The sequence below is a fragment of the Rhinopithecus bieti genome, unplaced genomic scaffold, assembly GCF_001698545.2.
Source record: "Rhinopithecus bieti isolate Rb0 unplaced genomic scaffold, ASM169854v2 scaffold_17429, whole genome shotgun sequence".
In the NCBI taxonomy this organism is placed as follows: Eukaryota; Metazoa; Chordata; class Mammalia; order Primates; family Cercopithecidae; genus Rhinopithecus; species Rhinopithecus bieti.
This window is the reverse complement of record NW_016808905.1, coordinates 86,862-108,632: the sequence shown is the minus strand read 5'-3', so window position 1 is coordinate 108,632 and position 21,771 is coordinate 86,862. Positions and strand designations below refer to the sequence as shown.

General features: G+C 41.8%; 1 protein-coding gene across 1 annotated transcript in view; it reads left to right on the top strand.

Moving 5' to 3' along the window:
• The window catches only part of LOC108539187 (oxysterol-binding protein-related protein 10-like), a 246,133-nt gene that overhangs the window by 147,452 nt on the left and 76,910 nt on the right, over window positions 1-21,771 (top strand). The window contains exon 4 of the mRNA XM_017887691.1: window positions 7,160-7,351. Coding sequence (XP_017743180.1) covers window positions 7,160-7,351 — 192 coding nt within the window. The remainder of the gene's footprint in view (window positions 1-7,159; window positions 7,352-21,771) is intronic.

The window sequence follows — 21,771 nt, the reverse complement described above, 5'->3', positions numbered from 1 at the left end:
ATAAAAAATAAAATTATTTTCTTTGGGGATCTGTAATTCTAGGAATATAGCCCACAATTGCCCTACTTTCAAAGGAGTGTTGTGTGTTTGTTTTTATGATGATAAGTGATTAAATTGAAGTTTCGGGTAAGAATAAAGATAAAAATGTGTAACAGTTATCAGCTTTCTTACTTTCTATCAACTATTTTAAAGTCTGCCTTGTGTTAAATACTATTTTGGATGATGAGGTCCTTCTTTAATTGTGAAGGCCCAGCTGGAGGGGCTGAATCTCTAATCAGATGTTTTCTGAGTTGAGTCTTGGATGAGATTTATAATTTGGGTCCGAGTGTTGTATGATTCATTTACCTTTTGGGAGCTGTAGACTTTAGATCTATAAAGGGAAAAGACTAGACTAGAATTATGTCTGAGATTCCATCTAGCTCTAAAATTGCATAGTTCCAAAGCGTGAGAAATGCAGCGAATTGAGCTTTGTCAGCAGAAAGAGAGTCTTTCATGTTTTCAGAATAAAGCATCCAAAAGGAGTCTTGGTACTTGGAATTGCAAGGCCCCCAAGCAAATGGTGTGGATGGAGGATGCAAAGCGGAGAAGGTGGAAGGTTTTGAAATCACACTGGACACTTCTGGGTGGATCTGTGGGAAGTGGCGAGAAAAGGGTGGTGTGCTCGATAAGGGGGTCAGATGCACAAGGACAGTGCTTTCAGTTGAGTTGGGACCTTCAGGTTTGCCTTGGAGATTGACTAGGGATTCTAGAGCAGTTGAATTAACTGTTAAAGAAGAATCAGCAGGATTTATTGGCAAGGGGGTGGGGAGGGTGGAGGGGGGGGTTAGGTGATTGGGGATGGAGGATTTGAAAGTGATGGGGAAGAAAAGCGAAAATGTCAAGTTTTGTTTCTCACTATTTGTAGGAAATGAAATACATGCATTTGCTTGTGACAGTTTTTCAGAACTCGGGCATTTGCATGCATACTCATAGATTCAGGGCAGTGTGTTTAGAAGCAGGCTACAGACTTTGTCTCTGGAAGAACCACAATTTTTCATTTGCACACACATTTGCGTGCATTTATATTGCCATTTGAGAGGGTATTGGTATAAAGTTAGTGAAAAATGTTTAAGATATGTTAAAGATCTGAAGATGAAATTTGAGGAAGAAATTTTCTATGCCTGGTTACTTAATACTGAAACTCGTATTTCTGGATGAAAACAGGAATTTGGAAAAGTAGAGAGAGCTAGAACAAATTTGAAAAGCTAATCATGGAAATGAACTTGGAAAATTTCCCAGTTTTCATTCTACTTTAGGTCTGTTTAAGCTTGAAAGAATAGACGACTAAAAAACAAAAACAAAGCAATGCAAATTAGGTCAATATGAAGCTATTAAGCAAAAGACTGGAATAGATTCATTTAAGAAACAGTTCACATTTTATTCAGGTGTTGACTGTCAGGAAAGTGAAATTCCAACTAATTTTAAGGCCTTCAGTATACTATTTTAAAATTGTTATGCTTTTCTTTTGTTGATTTTGAAGTATATTTGCTTTTAGAGGAAAAGGATTTTTATCCTTAGCTTTCACATATTTAGATATGGCACAATTTTTTTAGAGGAATAGAAGAAATACACTCCAATGATTTTAGTTGGTTAAATTTGTTCTTCAAAATACATTTCCAGACTTGTTGGATTTTTCTGTTTCCCTTGGGCTATTTTTTTCTGAACTATAGTATCTTTTTTTCCTCCTTGCTATGAAGGAATTCAAGGAAGTGAGGAAAATATGTTCCAAAGTAAATGTCATTTGAATGTTGTTACAATTAGTTGGTGTTTAGAAATTTTCACATCAGAAAAATTTTCTACAGTAGAAGTGGTTGTCTCAAATGTCTATTTGAGATTGTATACCCCCTTTCCTCCCTTGCCTCCTTTTAATGCTAGTTCAGCAATTACAAACTTTTGATACATGTCTTAAGAGGTTAGGACCAGCTGATCTTTTCTATTTGGAACTTTGTTTATTGCAAGTATTAAGGGAAACTTTCCATTATGTAAACTAATTATTTCTTTTTGGTAAACCATGTAGATTGAATTAATTTATAGGGAACTTTGCTTTCTATAACAGGTGGGTTTCTGAAAATGTGAAATCATATTTTAAGTGCATTTTTTTTTTTCTGAAGCAAGTGGTTTTTTAGTAATTAGGATGACTATCTTTTAAAGTTAAGGAAGCCTTAAGACTGTGACTACTTAAGACACCAAGGACCAAAATGGCCATATAGTTCATTCAGGGACCACTTAACCATTCACCTATAATGAGGCTTGAAGACCTCATTTTATTTATTAATGATGGTATTTATTGCATGCTTTATGACACATGCTTTATGTGTCTCTTCTCATATCTTTCTCCAACAACCCAATGAAGTAGGTAATATTAAACTTTAGAAAGGAAGATACCTACATTTTCTAGGTTACACAGTTTGCAAGTGGTGGAGCCCAGATTTGAACTCAGGCAGCTGACTTGAGAAGGTGTGCTCTTAACCACTCCCCACACTGTCCATAGTACTGGATTGGTACTGGGCCTGTAGATGGTCCAGTGCTTCTCGCTCTAAGCTTTCCTCACACTTGGCTTCTGTCTCCCAGGCTTGTTGCCCGTTTACCTTGGTTGGACAGATTCTTTCTAATGATTCCTCTCCTTTTCCAAGAATGCCTTTCCTAAATGGCAATTTTGGCCAGTAGATACAACGAGTATGTGTGTTTTGTCTTCTCTTTGCAAACTTGGGAAATTTAGGAATCATTCAATGAGAATGTAGGGAAAGACCAAGAGACTGTGTGATTGTGTGCAGATGCCTGGACAGGCTGTGAGCATTAGCACTTGGTCTCACCCACTCCCACACTCTTTTTTGCTGTCACCCCATCATCAGCCAGGTGCTTACGAAGCGAGGGGACATAAGGAGTAGCCAGATGAGCACCGATAGCTGTGTGAGGGACAATTCTCCGCAGCAAAGGATGAAGAAACTTGCTCTTGACTCAGAATTTCCCACAGACGGCACACTTGGTGTTTCTAGTCACCGCCATTGAAGTAAATATTTGGAACAAAAACCTGCCATGTTGTTTCTCAGACTCTGTTAATATTTTAAATTAATAGTAAAGATAGGCTTTTATGACATGCAAGCATAATTTTGAAATAAAACCTGGAGATTGTAGACAGGCTGCCTTTTGGAAACACAGCCTGCTCGTTTATAGTGGTTGCAATTTGCTGCCTTTCTCACTTGTTCTTGTAATGACTGATTACCTGTGGGATTTACCAAGGGTTAAGACTTTTCGTTCATGTTTATCCTGAAAGGAGGCATGGATGTGAATTACGCTGTGAGAATCCCCAGTTAATGGAAAATTAAAGGCTTTTTGACTCAGATTTACTGCTTGTAAATTCAGATGACAGCCAACCATTAAATAATGATCATGGGGTTAGACATTCACCATGGAATAATTTTGTTCCTGGGTGAATTTCTTGATTTATTGCCATTCATGGTGATACTGCTACAGGCAAAGGTGTCTATTGCCAGAGCTGTCTTCCTCTCTGATTTCTGATGAGTCCTCATTTCTACTCAGAATTAGAAGTGTGTGTGTGTGTGTGTGTGTGTGTGTGTGTGTGTGTTTTCCCTACAATCTTGATATTTAATGGCTGACCCTGTAAGTATTTAATTATGTTTTGGGCTTCTGACCAGTCTGACCCTATAGAAAATAAGAAGGTCAGCGACTCAGCAACTGCTTATGATTTTGTGCTAAGCAACTTCTTAACATTTTAAAAATCCATAAGGTTTTCATTGTTCAAGTTATCAGTGATATTAAGAAACAAACGTTGTCCATGCAGCTTCTGCATGTCAGGCACTGTGCTAAGCATTTTGTATGCATAATCTAATTTAAATTTCATGATGATGTTTTAGGGTCAATGTTATTATTTCTCTTTTTAAAGATTAGGAAATTGATGCTTAATGAGAAAGCTTAATAACTCACCCCAGATCACATGGCAAGAACAGGGGTTTGGTAGGGGAGGAGTGGGGATAGAGGTGTGTGTATGAAGAATGAAACTTACGTGTCTGGTTTCAAAGCCCAGGGAAAAAAATCTGCCTTTTCCTGGACTGGAATAAGCCTCGCTGACAGTCAAAATATATTTCAGTGGACTCTTAATACTTAGGCAAATTTACTGTTATTAAAGAAATATCCTCTTTCTCCCTTTACTCTCCAAGTGAAAAGATTGAAGCTGAAAGTAGGTGATTATTATAGCTCATTTTGATCAAGATATATATAGTTCTTATACCACACATTTCTCCAATTACCTAACATATGGTTATTTCCTATCTTTATCTGCATTCTAATTCATTATGTCCAAGTCAAATCCAGAGGATCTTCATAATCTGCGGTATTTCAAGGTGAACCAAAACTCTGATTTCTACCCTGGCTCTCACCCCACTCCTCCATCCCCTGGTGATCTGTAGAATGATGGATCATTAATGTTTAACAGTGTTTAGAGCTGTGCCTGTTAGCTGAGGCCTGAGGCTAAGACTACCTTGGTATCCAGACTGTTGGGTTGCTATGTTGTGTGCTGCCTTGCCTGTCTAGCTTCCCAAAGCCTACTCAGGCTTTAGGCCCATCACCCTTGGAACATCCTGCCATGATGAGATGAGCTCACTTCTTTGACATTTTCTGGCTGTATTGCCAAATTAGCCCCTGTTATGCACCATCTTGTAAGTGTGCATCTGTGTATGTTTCCCTCCGTCTGTCTCTGTATATTTGCATCTTACATCCCCAGCAATATTATAGGTATCTGTGGTGAAAAACTGTCTCATACATTTTGTTTTCTTCCTGACACTACACAGTATATATTTTCCTAGGCACATAGTAGGTATTCAGTAAATCTTTGAACTGTAGGAGCTAGATGATTTCCACATTATCTAACTTGCCTTTTCTCAAGCTGAGATGAAGTATAGGAACAATTGGAATGTAAAGTTTATGCAGAATTAAAATGTTTTCAATAGGGAATACATTCATATAGTTCAAAGTGGAAGAATATAAAAAGCATACAGTGAAAAAATCTCCCCTCTTCTCTGTTTCTATCCTCTCATTCCCTGCTTCTCCACAAATAAGCAGCCACTTTATAGTTTTATATGTATCCTTCTGCAGTATGTTTGTTTTAAGCAAATAGTTTTCAACAAGTTAAATAACAAAAATACTTATTTACCTCATGTTGGAAAAGCTATACTTTGCATACTATGGAACAATTATGTGCCTTCCTTCACTTATCTATATAGCTAAGAGATATTTCCAGATCAATTTGTAGAGACCTCTCTCATTATTGTCTTACAGCTTGGTAGTATTCCATTACATAGATGTACTATAATTTATGTAACCCGTCCCATGCTGACGGACATTTGGATTGTTTTCTGTCCTTTGCCAACAAACATAGTGCTGTGGTGACTAACAGGGATATATAGCATTTCACCTAGCTGCAGGTATGTCTGGAGGATACATTCCCAGACGGGACTGCTGGAGCCAGGGGAGATATGTTTGTATCTGACAGGTCTGCCGATTGCTGTTCTCAGGGTTTTGCCATCTTTTTTACTTCCACAAACTTGTTTTTCTGTGGCCCTGTTGACAGATTGTATACTCAGACTTCTGAATTTTTGCCAATCTGATGGGTGAAAGATGGTTATCTAAAGTAGTTTGAATTTACATTTATCTTCTGAGTACAGTTGAACATATTTTCCTATGTGTTAAAAGTCATTTATATTTCTTTTTTTGTGAGCTGTCTTCATACCTTGGCCCATTTTAATAATTATTTCCAGCTCTACAATTTTCCTAGTTTATAGTTTGGCTTTGTTGGTGGTCGTAGTGGGGTATTTTGTTGGTCTATTTGTTTCCTTTGCAGAAGTTTCCAGTTTTTAGATAATCAAATTTATCAAGCTTTTCTTTTTTCTGTTCTTTTCTTTTTTTTGAGACGGAGTTTCACTCTTGTTGCCCAGGCTGGAGTGCAATGGCACGATCTCGGCTCACCGTAACCTCCGCCTCCCGGGTTCAAGCGATTCTCCTACCTCAGCCTCCTGAGTAGCTGGGATTACAGGGATGCGCCACCACGCCTGGCTAGTTTTGTATTTTTAGTAGAGATGGGGTTTCTCCATGTTGGTCAGGCTGGTCTGGAACTCCTGACCTCAGGTCATCCACCCACCTTGGCCTCCCAAAGTGCTGGGATTACAGGCGTGAGCCATCGCACTTGGCTAAGCTTTTCTGGTATAGCTTTTGGATTTCAAAGTGTTAGGCCTTTCCTATCCCATGGTTACAAGTTTTCTTCTAGTACTGTTAGTTTTTCTTAAATCTTTGATCCATTCGAGGTCTGTGATCTGAGAGATGAATCCAGCTTTGTTATTCAGATGGCTTCCGAGTTATCCCAACATTTACTGAAAAATCCGTCTCCACTAAGTTGAGATGCCATCTTTATGATCAACTAGATTGTAATTTGGATTATATATGACCACAGGATGAAATGTAAACACTGGACTAACAAATGAGGAATAATTGGTGGACAGCTTAGTTCATGCATACAGCCAACATTATTAAGCGCTTAATAAATTAAACAATTGTGATATGCCAGACCTTGGGGATATAAAGATGAGCATGAAAGCATCTCTTAAGAAAGTAACTGGATAATCAATGTAATCTTGATGCAGTGGAATAAGAGCAGCAGAGAGGCTGAGAAAGCCAGGGAAATGCTTCACAGAGCAGAGAACACCATGCTGACTTTCAAGGTTCAGCAGAGGCTGACCAGCCACAGAGGAAGGGCATTCTAGAAGGAGGAAATAATAAGTACAGAGGCAGAGCTCCATGAGCGTCCATGGTGTTGTGGGTCAGGGTGGGTCGGGGAGGGTGGGGGGCAGGATTTTGAATAGCTGTTCATGGCCATCATGTAGGACAGGAAGCACAGTTGGAGATGAAACCAGAAGGGCAGCTAATGGAAGGGCAGTTCAGTGAGTATCTGTGGGATTTGGGCATGCAGTGTTGTTATACCTCCCCCGTACCTTCATCTCCCTAAAGAGATGTAGGGGAAAGATGAAGAGGTCCAAAATGAATAGAAGCCAACACTTAGTTGTGTTCTGCAGGTCAGTTGTTGAGTTTTGACACCTGTTGCTTATTCTAGAGTGCTCCAGGCTCCCGAAGCCGAAGTCTCACTTTGCTCCCACATGGAACACCCAATTCTGCGTCTCCCTGTAGCCAGAGACACCTCAGTGTGGGGGCCCCCGGTGTTGTCACAATCACGCATCACAAGTCGCCTGCAGCCGCCCGAAGAGCCAAGAGTCAGTATCCCGGCCAGCTTCACGAAGTCAGAGAGGTAGGCTTTGCTCTCCTACTAGGTTAAGCAGCCCCGGGGAGGTGGGGGCTGTGACAGGTGCTCTGCCGACTCCTCTTCCTTTGCGCCGTCTTGATTTATGGAGAGAGGACCAGCAGCAAACCTCCCAGCTACACCGCTGTGACAGTCCCTCCTGGTTTAAAAAAGTTAATTGTTCCTATTTCTTAGGTTAAGCGAATTGTTAGGAGACTTCTCTCAGAATTCAGAAAGCAGAGAAAGCAAGCCTACAAAAATATGGATGTAAATGGAAGTACAGTTAAATCCACGCTTGTAGCAAAGACTAGGCCAAACTCCGTGGATAATAAGAAAATAACTCTGGGTGTTTTGAAACTCAGGAAGTGTTACACATAACGCAGATTCCCCCCATTTTCTGCCCTGCTTCACTTTTTCTCTCCTCTCCTCCTTCCCTTCATAGACACACTCCACGGGGAGTGTTGGGTAGTGAAAAGAATACTGTCCTTGAAGTCAGAAGACTGTTGTTTAAGAGCATCTCTTTTAACAGCTCCAAACCTCAGTTTCTATACCTGTGAAATGGAAATAAAACAGGCTTTGCCAACCTTCTCTGGGGAAATAAGAGGATCATTTGTGATAATGAAAACTCTTTAATTGTGCCTTATAAAAGTGACAAGAGGTTCCATTTAAATTTTGCTTTTGATGCACTGGGAAGTCATCAGTTTGGGGATCCCAGATCCTTAGTATCCCTGTCATCCTCTGCAGCTGTTATAGAGAACAAACTCTCAGATAAATGATGTTGGTTTTGGTTGCCTACTTCCTTTGAGTGCTGAGTTTTTTTGCTCTGCAACTTACTTGGGTACAGACCAGTTTGCTTTCCTCTTAGAGAAAGTGGCAGGGCTCTTCCTCCACGTCACACAGAATGAGACTCCTCGACTAGGGTCTTGCTGCTGCTTGTGTTAGCATGCATCTTGCTTTAGTTTTTAAATGTCACAAGCCAGGTGTAGTGCTCTGTTAGCTGACTATCCTGGTTCTGAATCTGGCCCAGGAAGGACAGTCTAAAATCAGAGTCAAATCTGTAGATGCATATGAAAGACAAATTTTTTTCTTGAAAGATTTTACATGTATATACTCTGTCTTGCCTAATAAAGAAAAAGTACAGAGTCAGAATTCTATTGGAATTTTCAGGTAGAATGCTTACTTTGAAATAGTCATCCTGATGTGTTAAAAAGGAAAAAAGTAGGCTGGGCCTGGTGGCCCATGCCTGTAATCTCAGCACTTTGGGAGGCCAAGGTGGGTGGATCACTTGAGGTCAGGAGTTCGAGACCAGCCTGGCCAACATGGTGAAACACCATCTCTACTAATAACACAAAAATTAACTGGGCATGGTGGCGCGTGACTGTAGTCCCAGCTACTTAGGAGGCTGAGGCAGGATAATCGCTTGAACTGAGGAGCCAGAGGCTGCAGTGAGCCGAGATAGCCCCACTGCACTCCAGTCTGGGCGGCAGAGCGAGGCTGTGTCTCAGAAAAAAGAAAAGAAAAGTGGCTATTAGCTTAATTGTGTTACGTTAGTTGATATGATGAATGATTGTGCACAGGTTTATATTTCTTTTATTTTCTTAGTACCTTTTAAAACATCATATAATGGAAAATGTTCAAATATATGCAAAATAGCATAGTAATGCAACCCTATATCCATCACCTTACTTAAACAATTCAAATTTTCCGTTGTTCTTGTTTTATCGATTTTAATTCCCCACCACTTTATTTTCCTGCTAGAGTATTTTAAAGAATAGTTAAGTTTTATAAAAGTTCCTGTTAGATAAATACNTAGTACCTTTTAAAAACATCATATAATGGAAAATGTTCAAATATATGCAAAATAGCATAGTAATGCAACCCTATATCCATCACCTTACTTAAACAATTCAAATTTTCCGTTGTTCTTGTTTTATCTATTTTTAATTCCCCCACCACTTTATTTTTCCTGCTAGAGTATTTTAAAGAATAGTTAAGTTTTATAAAAAGTTCCTGTTAGATAAATACCGTTACATTAACTGGCAGTGATAAAATGATACAACACTTAACTATGATACCATCATTTCACTTTTATGTAGACCTCATTGCAGATTAGTTTATGAGTCATTTGAGACTGTAACCTTGAACAAAGGCAGGTGAAAGTTTATGGTATTTTGATAATTTTCTTTATTGTATTATAATGAATCTCTGTAGACTTACTGTTATAAATGATAAGCCTGTATGTATGAAAAAAACCTTGTTTTTTTTTAGGACTTGTGTGTAGTGAGCAGTGACCTAAATAAAGGTTGAGGTACTTTAGCCTGATTAATTAGTAGCATGTGATTCAACAGAATCTTTTCTACCTTCATTTAAAAAGAATTCAATTTTTTAAAAGTATAGAAGTATGGCTTTTGTGTACGGTTGTACAAACAAGTTTAATTTATATAGTCTATAATGCAAGTTTATAGTGCAAAAAATGTATAAAGAAAACTAAAATTACCTGTAATTCTACCTCCCTACAGGTAACCACTGTTAATCTTTCAGTGAATTTACTTTTGGGTTTTTTCCCCTGTGTATTACAGATGTAGATACGCAAAAATATATACAGAGTGATCTAAATTTTGTAAATGAATACATGTATGCTTTTTTTCCCTTTATATTATCTTTGTTGTCTATCTATTGGGGAAAGCTATTGAAATTTCCCATAGAGTTTCATGATACGAAAAATAATTAGGTGAAACCAGGTCCGGTGGCATGCACCTGTAATTCCATCTACTTGGGAAGCTGAGGTGAGAGGATTGCTTGAGGCCAGGAATTCAAAACCAGCCTGGGCAACACAGCAAGACCCCATCTCAAACAGGAAAAAGGAAAAAGTAGGTGAAATGCCTCTGTAGCCATTTGGTTTGGTTTTTGTACTCTTGGGTGATGGTATATTTCTTCAGGTTCTTGCTTTTTGTATATTGATAACCTTTATTACTCAAAATTTAAGTAAGATTGTTGACACATAAGTGCCAACACTGGTAATGGAGAGAACTTTAGGGTGCCGAGCCCCTTTAGGAAGAGTTTAAAGTTTCAGTCCTCAGACACTGTCCACCTTCACTCCTGATGGGAAATGGGTAGCTGTTCTGTGGCATTTGTCATTTTGTGATGTGGCCAGGTCCACCTTGGGAACTATCCGAGCAAATTGCACTCATACTAGAAAGTTCCGCAGTTATTAATTTCAGAGCATAAAGGCCACAGCTTTAAGGTTCCACTGTATTTATCTATAAAATAGCTAGAAGAAAATGGAATAGCATTTTTAACCCAGCTGTTCAGGGAAGATAAACTTATGACCACAGAAGCAATGGAGAAAATCATCATACACAAGACAGATGTGCCAGAATATCAGGAGAATAAAAGAGAAATAGCCCAGCCAAAGGCAATAGAGTAAATAGTAAATGGAATGCTACAGCATTGGTGAAAATAATGGGATAGTTTGAAAGATTAAATGGTTATCCAAAATATAAAGAATTGAGATACCAAAGGTCGGAACCCAGCATCTTCTCAGGAAGTGGTTAGGAGAGATCAGTATAGGGAATTTCAGAAACTGTCATCATGAGGAACAGATATATTCTCCTTAGCAATTCAAGAAATGAAAATTAAGGCAACTGTTTGTGAAATTATCCGAATTAATTCTAGCCCATTATTGGTTGGAGTAGTAAGAAATGTTGACTGTGCTGCAGATTGTCTTTTTGCTGCAATCTGGTGATGTATAATAAGAATGAAACATAAAACAAACTGCATTGCCAGTGACCCATACATTTCCTGCTGGGAATCATACCTGAGGAAACAATTTATGGAACTGGGACTAGGAGGAAGAAAATTAATTTGGATAAAGCTATTCATACAAATAAAGGCATAGATTCAATACAAGACATTAAGGGAATGACTAAACAATAATACATTTTAGATTCTAAATTGCTCTATAGTAATTTAAGATAAGAGTCATGTCAGTATTATTACTACATGGACATGTATGCATAAAATGAGTAGGAAAATAAATATACAGAATAATGTATATACATTGAACCCTATAGTCATCTTAATAAGCTCCAGAAGTTGTTTAAAACAGTGGTTCCCAGAATTTTGGATTTTACTTGCAAACAAAGTTTTAGAAATAGAATTTTAGGAGCAATATAGTATTGCTATTTTAAAATTTACCCAGAAAGGACATTTTGAAAGTAGTCATAATCTCTGGTTTCCACTATCTCATAAAACGTATTGATGCCCCAAAGGAATATAATCTCAAATAAGAGTCATTTACTGCATTGAATAAGAAGTCTTTGGGGGCTGGGTGCAGTGACTCACGCCTGTAATTCCAGCACTTTGGGAGGCGAGGTAGGAGGATTTCTTGAGTCCAGGAGTTCAAGACCAGCCCTGGCCACACAGACTCCATTTCAAAAAAATTTTGCAGATTTGCTGGGTGTGGTGGCTCGTGCCTGTAGTCCCAACCACTCAGGAGGTTGAAGTGGGAGGATTGCTTGAGCCCAGGTGTTTTAAGTTGCAATGAGCAATGATTGCACCACTGCACTCCACCCTAGGCGACTGCGCAAGACTCTTTCTCAAAAGAAAAAAAAAAAATCTTGGACTGGAAGAGACTTCCTCGTGGATTGATTCTGACCTGTGCATCTGTGTTTCCAATTTATCTCCTCCCTTGCCATTGTCAATCACTCCTTTAGTTCATGCCTTGCTCTGTCTCCAGAAAACCACCTTCCTAAATGGAAACATTTTATCCTGTCACCTTTCTGCTATTAAAACAAACAAAACCCCAAACCTTTTTGATTCCCCACTGTCCATAGGATAAAGGTCAAACTGTTGTGGGTGGCCGACAAGCCCAGCTTCCTGCGGTGTGCGCTCCTCCATCTCCCAACCCTCAGTGCCCCTTCTTGTCCTCACTGGGGACTCAGGACCTCCTCTGTTGGGAGGCCCACTGCTCAACAGAACTTTCTGCCAAAATAGAAATGTTCCATATCTTTACTGGATATGGAAACATTCATATCTTGGCTCCACTAGGAAAAGTTGAGCGTACCAGAAGGCTTAAGATCTACGATGGTGATGCAGGAGGTTTTATTGAGTGAGATGGGATGATATGCCCACCACTGGAAGATATCCACTGGCAAGGAAGAACCAAGAAACAGCCGAGGAGGAGAAGCGCAGGCAGACGGCACTTCCAAAGCAGGAGAAAGCTCTGATAGGTGAGTGATGTGAAGGTTTTGGTGGACAGTGGCCAGAGCACAGATGTATGATCACTCACTCTGTGTCCAAACCAATGAAGAGGGCAGGTCTGTCGATGGAGAACCTAGTCCAAGGCATCACCTTGAGATCTGATCTTGCCCTTGATGATATCAAACCGTATATACCAAACCTTGCAATTGTTTCCAGTGCTCTTGTAGCAACCATTGGTCAGCAGAAAGTGATCCTTCAGTGCGTTGAAGAACGATTTGGACCATTTTTCGGATCAGAGACTGTTTATGATGCCCTGACCATGACTCAACAGAACACTGTAACAATAGAGACTCATGTCAAGGCACTTAAGCACAATTTAGATTACGTTGCAAAGACAATTGATGGCAGTACTAGATCTCACATTGGCCAACCTGCAACTACAGCAACTGTCAAGGTGGTCCCATGAGCTCTTCCTGCATCCATTTATCCCTTCCATATGTTCAAGCTGTTGTCACTTCCTGTTTCTTCAGGCCCAACTGCTTTCATTGACCACGGTGTCTTTATAGAATTAAAAAAAGGGACAGGGCGTGGTGGCTCATGCCTGTAATCCCAGCTGAGGATTGGGAGGCCGAGGCGAGAGGATCACCTGAGCTCAGGAGTTGAAGACAAGCCTGGGCAACAGGCTTGTCTTAATGAAATCCCATCTCTACCAAAAATGCAAGAAAGTAGCTGGGTGTGGTGGCATGCACCTGTGGTCCCAGCTATTTGGGAGGCTGAGGTGGGAGAATCCTTTGAGCCTGGGAGGCGGAGGCTGCAGTGAGTCAAGATCATGCCACTGCACTCCAGCCTGGGTGATAGAGCCAAACCCCGTCTCACACACACACACACACACATTAAAAAGGGGCTAGTCAAAATGAGCTCTTGAAATGTGCACAGTATGAATGGAGATGTGCTGTGATATAAAATGCTCTCTAGATTTCAAAGACTTAGTACAAAACAAGGTAAAATATGTCATAATTTTTAATACTTACATACTAAGGAAATCATAATATATCCATAAAATAAATAAAATAAAATATTCAGTTAAATAAAATATTATAGAATTTATTCTACCTATTTCTTTTTACCTATGTATTATTTACTGCCCCCTGCATGGGCTGTGGACAGGTTGGGAGGAGGTCTTTCTACCTTTTAAATTTGCCTACTAGAAAATGTAAAGTTATGTACATGTCTCACATGTGTGGCTTGGCTTATATTTCTCTTGGATAGCACTGCCCTAGACTGTGAGCTTGCTTACTCACCCACTCCTACCTTCATTCTGCAGGTATTAATTGAGCACCTTCTATATGCCAGACCACAGATATCTATGTTAAAGGGCATGTCTTTTTCATCTTTGCATCTTTCAGCCCTAGCACAATCACTAGGCATACTGATGAACAAATTGAATTAAGGACTCATTCTCTAGCTGTTAGGGCTCTTTTAAAATGGTATATGGAGGTATTCAAGGGTTGCTTAGGTAACTATATGTCAGCTACCTGGCAGTTGGTTGAGGGTTGTCAGGTACTCATTTAATCTCTGACTGATAGCATTGGGTAAGTGTACATCTAGATGACTATGTGACTGTGGGGAAAAGTGATGATAGTGTAAGCCTCTTAATGTGCCACTTGAATTGTTTTATAAATGGAATCTAGTATATTTTTTAAAAATTAATTTGATCCCCTCAGTTATTTAAGCATGTGATGATTGAAATGTATGGTATTTATTGTATTGTATATTTTTTCTATTTTAACTTTCTTTTTTTTTTTTTTTTTTAGAGTTGGGGGTCTCACTGTGTTGCAGGCTGGAGTATAGTAGATCAATCATGACTCATTGCACCCTCTAACTCCTGGGCTTAAGCAATCCTCCTGCGTTAGCCTCCTGAGTAGGAGTATAGGCACATGCCACTATACCTGGCTAATTTTTTAAAAAGTTTTTTCTAAATATGGGATCTTGCTATGTTGTCCAGGCTGGTGTTGAACTCCTGGTCTCAAGCAATTCTCCTGCTTTGGCCTCCTGAAGTGTTGGGATTACAGGGGTGAGCCATTGCACCTGGCCTTTAACTTTTGTATGTCTAGTTATTACAGTAGTTTTTAATGTGGCTTACACTTACTTAAATAGACACAAGTTCAGTTGGTACAAGTACAATGTAATTTTAATAAAGTTCTTCCTTGCTAGATGTTTTCTGAAGAAATACAACCCTAATACATGTTTTTAACTGAATTTTTTTTTTCAGTTGTGATATTTGAGACTTAAAAAAACTACACTTAATTCAGTAGGGAGGCTTTGGATTCACAGCATGATGAGGGAAAAGGTGGTGCTGTTGAATACTGTGTGTGTGTGAAGCACAAATATAGATTTAGTTAAGCAGTGAAAATTTAGAAACAAATAGGAATTATCCTTCTTTGAAACTTTTTCCATTGTTTACTTTTGCTTCGAGGCACATACTCATCTGACAAAGAATAAAGCTGTGTGCTGCACTGGTTTACTGGGTAGATTAACTGGGTTGAGGCTACGTCATTTAATACGATTTTAAATAAACCTTTTACAGAGTCTGATATGTGGAGGGAGATGTGTGTTTATGTCATCTCACCTGTGAGAATTTATATGTTTCTTCATGTAATTGCAATGTTATATTTACTTACTACACACACATAGGGAAGACCCTTTAATGAAGTTGCCGTCTTTGTAAATGGATATTAACTCAGTATCCTCTCCTTTCAAGATGATTTGGTGTGATCTTGGCTCACATGGATTCAGTAAATACCTGGTTAGAAATTCATGTACAGCCTTTGTTATGGAAGCAGTAACTGTGAACTGTCACCCTAACAAATTTTGTTAGCTGATCAATTTTAAGGTAGTGATCTGTACTGGCAGCATTGAATATGGGTCATCACCAGGGAAACCACATTTAGGGTACAAAGTGAATTTACCCTTTGTGTGAACAGAATGATTATTTTTTCAAAAGTCCTAAATTAATTTTCCTGTGTACTTTTTGGATAGATGATGACAAGTAACCATAAAATGTATTTTTAGTAGCAATTTACCATCCCTGAAAGTAAGTCAGTTTCAAACTTCAGTTTTCAAAAAATGTTAATGTGGAATTAGTTTATAGCAGCAGTTTCCAAATGTTTTTAAAGCAATAGAGTGGGTTGTTTGTGAGTAAAAATATTAGATACTTACTGTGTAAGAGCAGGTGAAGTTGGTGTTTTATGAGAGCAGATTTACTTTAGAAGTTAAAAGGGGCATTTGTTGATAGTGAAGCAGGTTGGCTGGAATAGTGAGAATGAGAATTTATGACCACCCCTACAATCCCTTATCAGCCTCTGTCTGCAATGTGAACTCTGAAGCAAACATTTGTGTGGTCTGTGGAACACCATGGGATCCTTTGAGAGCACAGTTTGAGAGTCATTGGATTTGGTTGTCCACTAACGGCATCTCAGGTGAACAACCACAGAAGCCCAACATGAGATGATGTCCCCCACCCATCCTCAGCTCATTGTCCAACTGCTGCCCTGGGAGGAGAGCGCTCTGCTGTGGTCTTAACCTGCGGGGAGCACGGCATGGCTGGGTGGGGTGCGGGAGGTGGGAGAATAAACCCTCAGTTTATTCTCTCACCAGGCTCTTTTTGTTCATTTACATATTACACTTGGAAATTAGGCATTTGTTTACCTGTTTATTGTCTGACCCCTTGTCTTCCTCCATCTAAAGGTGTTTTTGGTTTAACCTGTTTATTCGCAAGCCCTTAGCACAGCACCTAGCAGTTGAAAGATGCTCAGTAAAAATTTGAGTAAATGAGTGATTTCCCATTAAGGGGATTATAACCACTGGGAAATACTTCTCTATAGATTAGGTCTAAAAAGCCTTTGAGAGGAAGGAGTTTCTCACCCAGCACCATCTTCTTAGGAGTTGAGGTCCCAAAGCAGATGCAAGGGGGAACTTGGGCCAACTGCATTGTATACTTAGAGCGGCTTCTCACTGTGGCCTGGGCACACTTAGGTACTTCTTCTCCTAGTGCTTGATATACTTTATACCTATCTATATTTTTAGCAAATATTTCTTTATGTTGTAATTTTTTTTTTTTTTCCCCAAGACAGAGTCTCACTCTGTCTCCCAGACGGGAGTGCAGTGGCGTGATCTCGGCTCACTGCAACCTCCGCCCCCAAGGTTTAAGCGATTCTTCTGCTTCAGCCTCCCGAGTAGTTGGGACTACAGGCACACGTCACCACGTCTGGCTAATTTTTGTATTTTTAGTAGAAACAGGGTTTCACCATATTGGCCAGGCTGATCTCAAACTCCTGACCTCATGATCCACCCGCCTCAGCCTCCCAAAGTGCTGGGATTATAGGCGTGAGCCACTGCGCCTGGACATAATTATTATTTTTAAATGTCCCCATTAGTCCATAACCTTCTTTCTTAAGGGCATGACTTTATTAATAATAATAGCTACTACTACATGAATAATAATATTTCATACTTGTTGGGATCTTACCAGGTACCTGGGTTCAATGCTTTACTTGTGCTATCCCCAAGTCAACGCTGTGAGGTAGATACTATTATTTTCCCTATATTAAGACAAGAAACTGAGGCCTAAAGAGGTTAAGGCAAAGAGAGGTGTACTAGCTAGGGTTCAACCAGAGAAACAGAACCCCAGGAGATCTACATTAAGAGATTTATTAGGGGGAATTGGCTTATATGATTGTGGGGGCTATTCAGGCAGGTCCAGGATCCATGAAACAGACACAGAAGTGGCCATCTACAGATGCAATTGCTTCCTTAAGAAAGCCTTGGCTCTGCTCTTTAGACCTTTCAGCTGAATCTGTCCCATCCAGATGATCTCTGTAATCTCTCTTACTTAAAGACAACTAATAATGAACTTTATCCACATCTACAAAATACCTCTCAGAAACATCTAGGTTCGTATTTAGTTGAGTAACTGGGAACTGTAGCTGTACCAAGTTGATACAGCAAAAGAGACCATCATGAGAAGTCACATGTGTGTGAAGTGGTTGATTCTGGCCCAGGGAATTTGACCACGAACTATCACACCAGGTGCCAATTCTTGTGCTGGGAGCTGGGGCGGCAGTGGCTGCCAAGGCCATGACTGTCCCGCCCTCCTGGAAGTATGGCTGAGACTCTTGATCTCTATATGCCTGACTCCTACATGGCCCCTAACCTGTGCAATACCCCAGTAAGGACTTGATGAATTTATTCACTTGGATGAGTCACCAGAATACAGCACTTTTCAGGAGAAAGAGCAGTGACCTCAGTTCCAGTCCTTGGGCAAGTCACATTACATCTCTCGTATGTAAAGTGGAAATACCGCAACTTCTTACCTTGATGAATGATAGAAGTAAAGGTGCCCAGCAGAGTGTAGCACAAGGCAGATGCTCAAGCCAATGATCAGAGATTCCCAGACACGTCAAACTGAGGTCTCAGAGAGGGGAGAACCTCAAAGCTGCCGTCGTCACCCTTCTAATTTGTCAGCCTGGGTAGGCCAGAATGGGATAGGTAGGTATCAGCGGGGGAGCCTCTGAAAAAGTTCTCTTGTCCATCCCACCCCTTAATGTGGGAGCCGCATCCCCGGCTCTAACAAAGGTCTGTGTGAAGGTGAGGAGCCACTCTCCTTGTCCTGCACCCTGAGTACATGTGTCCTATCTGTCCTTCCCTGAAAGTGGCAATCTTAACAACCGTGCTCTTGGTAGAATGTGGGAGTCTGTATTTTGCCTGAAAGTGCCTGCCAGTAACACGACAGTGTCTCAGAAGTCTCTGAATACCTCCTACCCTACTCACTAGTGATTTTTAAAGAAAGCGGTGGGGGTGGTGGTGGAGTGGGGGGAGGCCCATTATGACCAGTTCACTGAGTTTTGTACCTTGTAATTCCTCTAACCTGACCAAAGCGGATGAGACCAGCTGTCACTGCCTTGTCCCTGAAGCCCATTGGACTTTGAGGTGGTCTCAAGTGGGAAGTCCACTCAGGAGGGCCACTGGGTTAGAATGAGATCATTGGCCCCTTTTGGAGTAGGAGTGGGGAGCATGCAGAGACTGAACAAAACAGCGAGCAGAGGCCAAGAGCTGGAGAAGCAGTTTGTGGAGAAGTTGATTGCTGCCAGCAGTTAGAGGGTAAGCAGCTAAGTCACAGACTGTTGGGCTCCTGGGTTAGAGGAGGCCATGAGAACTGCTATGGCGCTGTGCTAGCCAGGGTTTTCGGAGAGATGGGACCAATAGGATGTGTATGTGCGTGTGCATGTATATATATACATATGCATGCATGCACACACAGAAGTTTATTTTAAGGAATTGGTTCATGGAATTTGGGAGGCTGACAACTTCTAAATCTGCAGGGCGGGCCATCAGGCCGGAGATGAGGGAAGAGCTGACATTCCAGTCCAGGTCTGAAGATGACTGCCAGCACCATTGATTCTTGCTCAAGAGGAGGTCGGTCTTTTGTTCCATTGAGGCCTTCAGTGGACTGGAGCGGCCCACCCGCATTACAGAGGGCAATCTGCTTCATTCAGAGGACACCAATGTAAATACTAAACTCATCTAAAAAGCACCCTCATGGAAACATGTGAGGGGGATTTCTTTGTTTTTTGAGACAGGGTCTTCCTCTGTCACCCAGGCTGGAGTGCAGTGGCACGATCCTGGCTCGCTGCTACTTCTACCTCCCAGGCTCAAGCCATCCTCCTACCTCAGCCTCTCAAGTATATGGGACCACAGGCGCGTGACCACCATGCCCAGCTAATTTTTGTATTTATTTATAGAAACATGGCTTTGCAATGTTGCCCAGGCTGGTCTCAATCTCCTAAGCTCAAACAATCTGCCTGACTTGCCTCCCAAAGTGTTGGGATTACAGGCATTGATGGCAGTGGCTGCAGCAGGGAGGCTTGACTGGGGCCGCACACTCCATGGAGCTGGTGGGAGCCCTGCCCCTTCTGAGGTGGAGTGGGAGCTCCCTGGGTGCCACTGCCGTTGCCCAAACTGCAGTCCAGACCCAGGCCTCCTGCTCTATCGAGCAGGCAGGAGCCTGCCCTCCTTGGGGGGGCCACAGCTGCCCAAACTGTGGCTGTGGATCCAAGCCTCCCTGTGCTCTTGGATGGGGCTGGGAGCAGGCATGATTTGCTCTGCTGAGTGCAGCTGTAACCGCCTGACCCACAGCTGCAGACCCTGGGCCTCCAGCTCCATGGAGCAGGCAGGAGCCGGGGACAAGCAGAAACCCTGCCCTTTCTAAGTTGATGGGACGGGAGCTCCCTGGTGCAGCCTGCATCTTTGGGGGCCAAGGAAGGGCCTCCCCTGTCCCCCTACTGGCTTGAGGATGTCTGCCTCTGCTGTCTGGCCTCTCCTCTCCCAGTGCCGTTTGGGGCCAAGCCATGGGGCCCTGAATGGCAGCAGGAGAGAGAGGGTCCTGCTAGAAGGGGGCGGGTCCCCAGTAAGGTCCCATCTTTAGGTCAGGGAGGGCCTGAAGGCTGAGGGCTGGGCTGCCAGTCCCACTGACCAGAGTGGGGACTCGTGGCGCCTCTTCTGGGCCCGCCCATGGCCACCCATGGACCAATTGGCATGCACTTTCTCCTTCCTGAGGTCCATAAAAGCCCTGGGCTCAGCCAGAGCAGGGAGAGGATGGCCAGAGGACAAAGAGGACAGAGAGATTGGATGATTAGCTGCAGAGTAGAGTACCCTCTCTGCTGATAGCTGGAGATGATGGAACAACCAGTTGCAGAGAGGAGCTATTCTCTGCTGAGAGCTGCAGACACATCCTACCAGCAGAGAGGAGCCACCCTCTCGAGGGCCTCCTCTCTGCAGAGAACTGAACACTTGACAGATGGCCTGCCTACAGAGAGGAGCCGCCCACTACGGGTCTCCTCTGAGCTGTTGTAACACTCAGTAAAGCTCATCTTTGTCATTTCACCCTTCACTTGTCTGCGTACCTCCTCCTTCCTGGATGCAGGACAAGAACCCAGGCCAAGGTGCTGCAGCCACAGATGTTTCCAGGAAGAAAAGCGACACCTTAAAGATCCAGTAACAGCATGAGCTACTGTGCCTGGCCCAGATTAATGTTTGACCAAGTATCTGGACACTGTGCCCAGCTAAGCTGACATATGAAATTACCCATCACAAGCATCCTGGACTGTCTTGTTTCCCTGTGTCATTTTACTACACGTGTCTGTCCCCTGAGGTCCCTGAGCTTGTTTCTGGAAAGTGAAGGGAGCCTGACTATCACCTGTCAAGCAGGCTTCATTCTTGCACACACACTGTGAGGCCAGAGCTTGTCTCTGATGTAGTGGATAGAGTGATGTGTGCAGCCTGGCTCTTGTCCAGGGGCTTGATAATCTAGGTGGTTGGTTTAAACTGACATGAAAGTTACTTGGTGTTACAGTCATCATAGGAATTCACCAGAGGGCAAGGCCACAGTGGACTGACTGTCCCTCCACGTAAACCTGCACCCTGTGGGCTCCACAGTCACTGGGACCCCTGGAAGAGTCACTCCTGGATTCAGCAACTGGGGCAGGACGACTTTATACCTTTCAAACCTTTCCTCCTGACGATTAGAGTATTGCTGAACATCTGTCTTGTCTTGCCACTTTCTGGCTCACAGAAAATTCATGTCTTAGATGCCTTTGAAGCTTTGCAGTCAGAAGGAAGCTAAGTGGCGAGTTATTTTTTATCACAGTTCAGTGACATGAAAGGCTGTTCTGTCTGTTTTTATCTCGTGGCAATTTAATACAAGGAGCCTTCCGACAAGTGCCCTAAGGCTCGAGACAATAACATATTGTATTTTGGATATTGAGTGAGTGGATGCAGAGAGAAGTTGGCCAAGTTCATTTCTGTGACACTCAACCCCCTCTTGGTACCTGTGTTTTGTGATCTTATTCTTGGTTTTGTCTCTAGAGGGTGTTAGGTTCCCGCCACCCCCAGGAGCTCATTCTAGTATTTCAAGCTACAACAGAAATTCTTCCTCATTTAGAACCCAGTCATCCATCTTGTTTGGCTTCCAGCAGAGGCAGGGGACTTTGGTCATTTCTATCTTTCCACCCCCATTAGATGCTTGGGTGTTCTAAAGTTTCAGGTTAAATACCATAGTTTCCATAACTGGCCACCTCTCTGTCCCCCTGCCAGGACCATTAACATTTCTTATTGCTTTGATCTAAATTTTCTCTAATGTTTCCTTTTTAACGTGTAACATATTTTGCTTC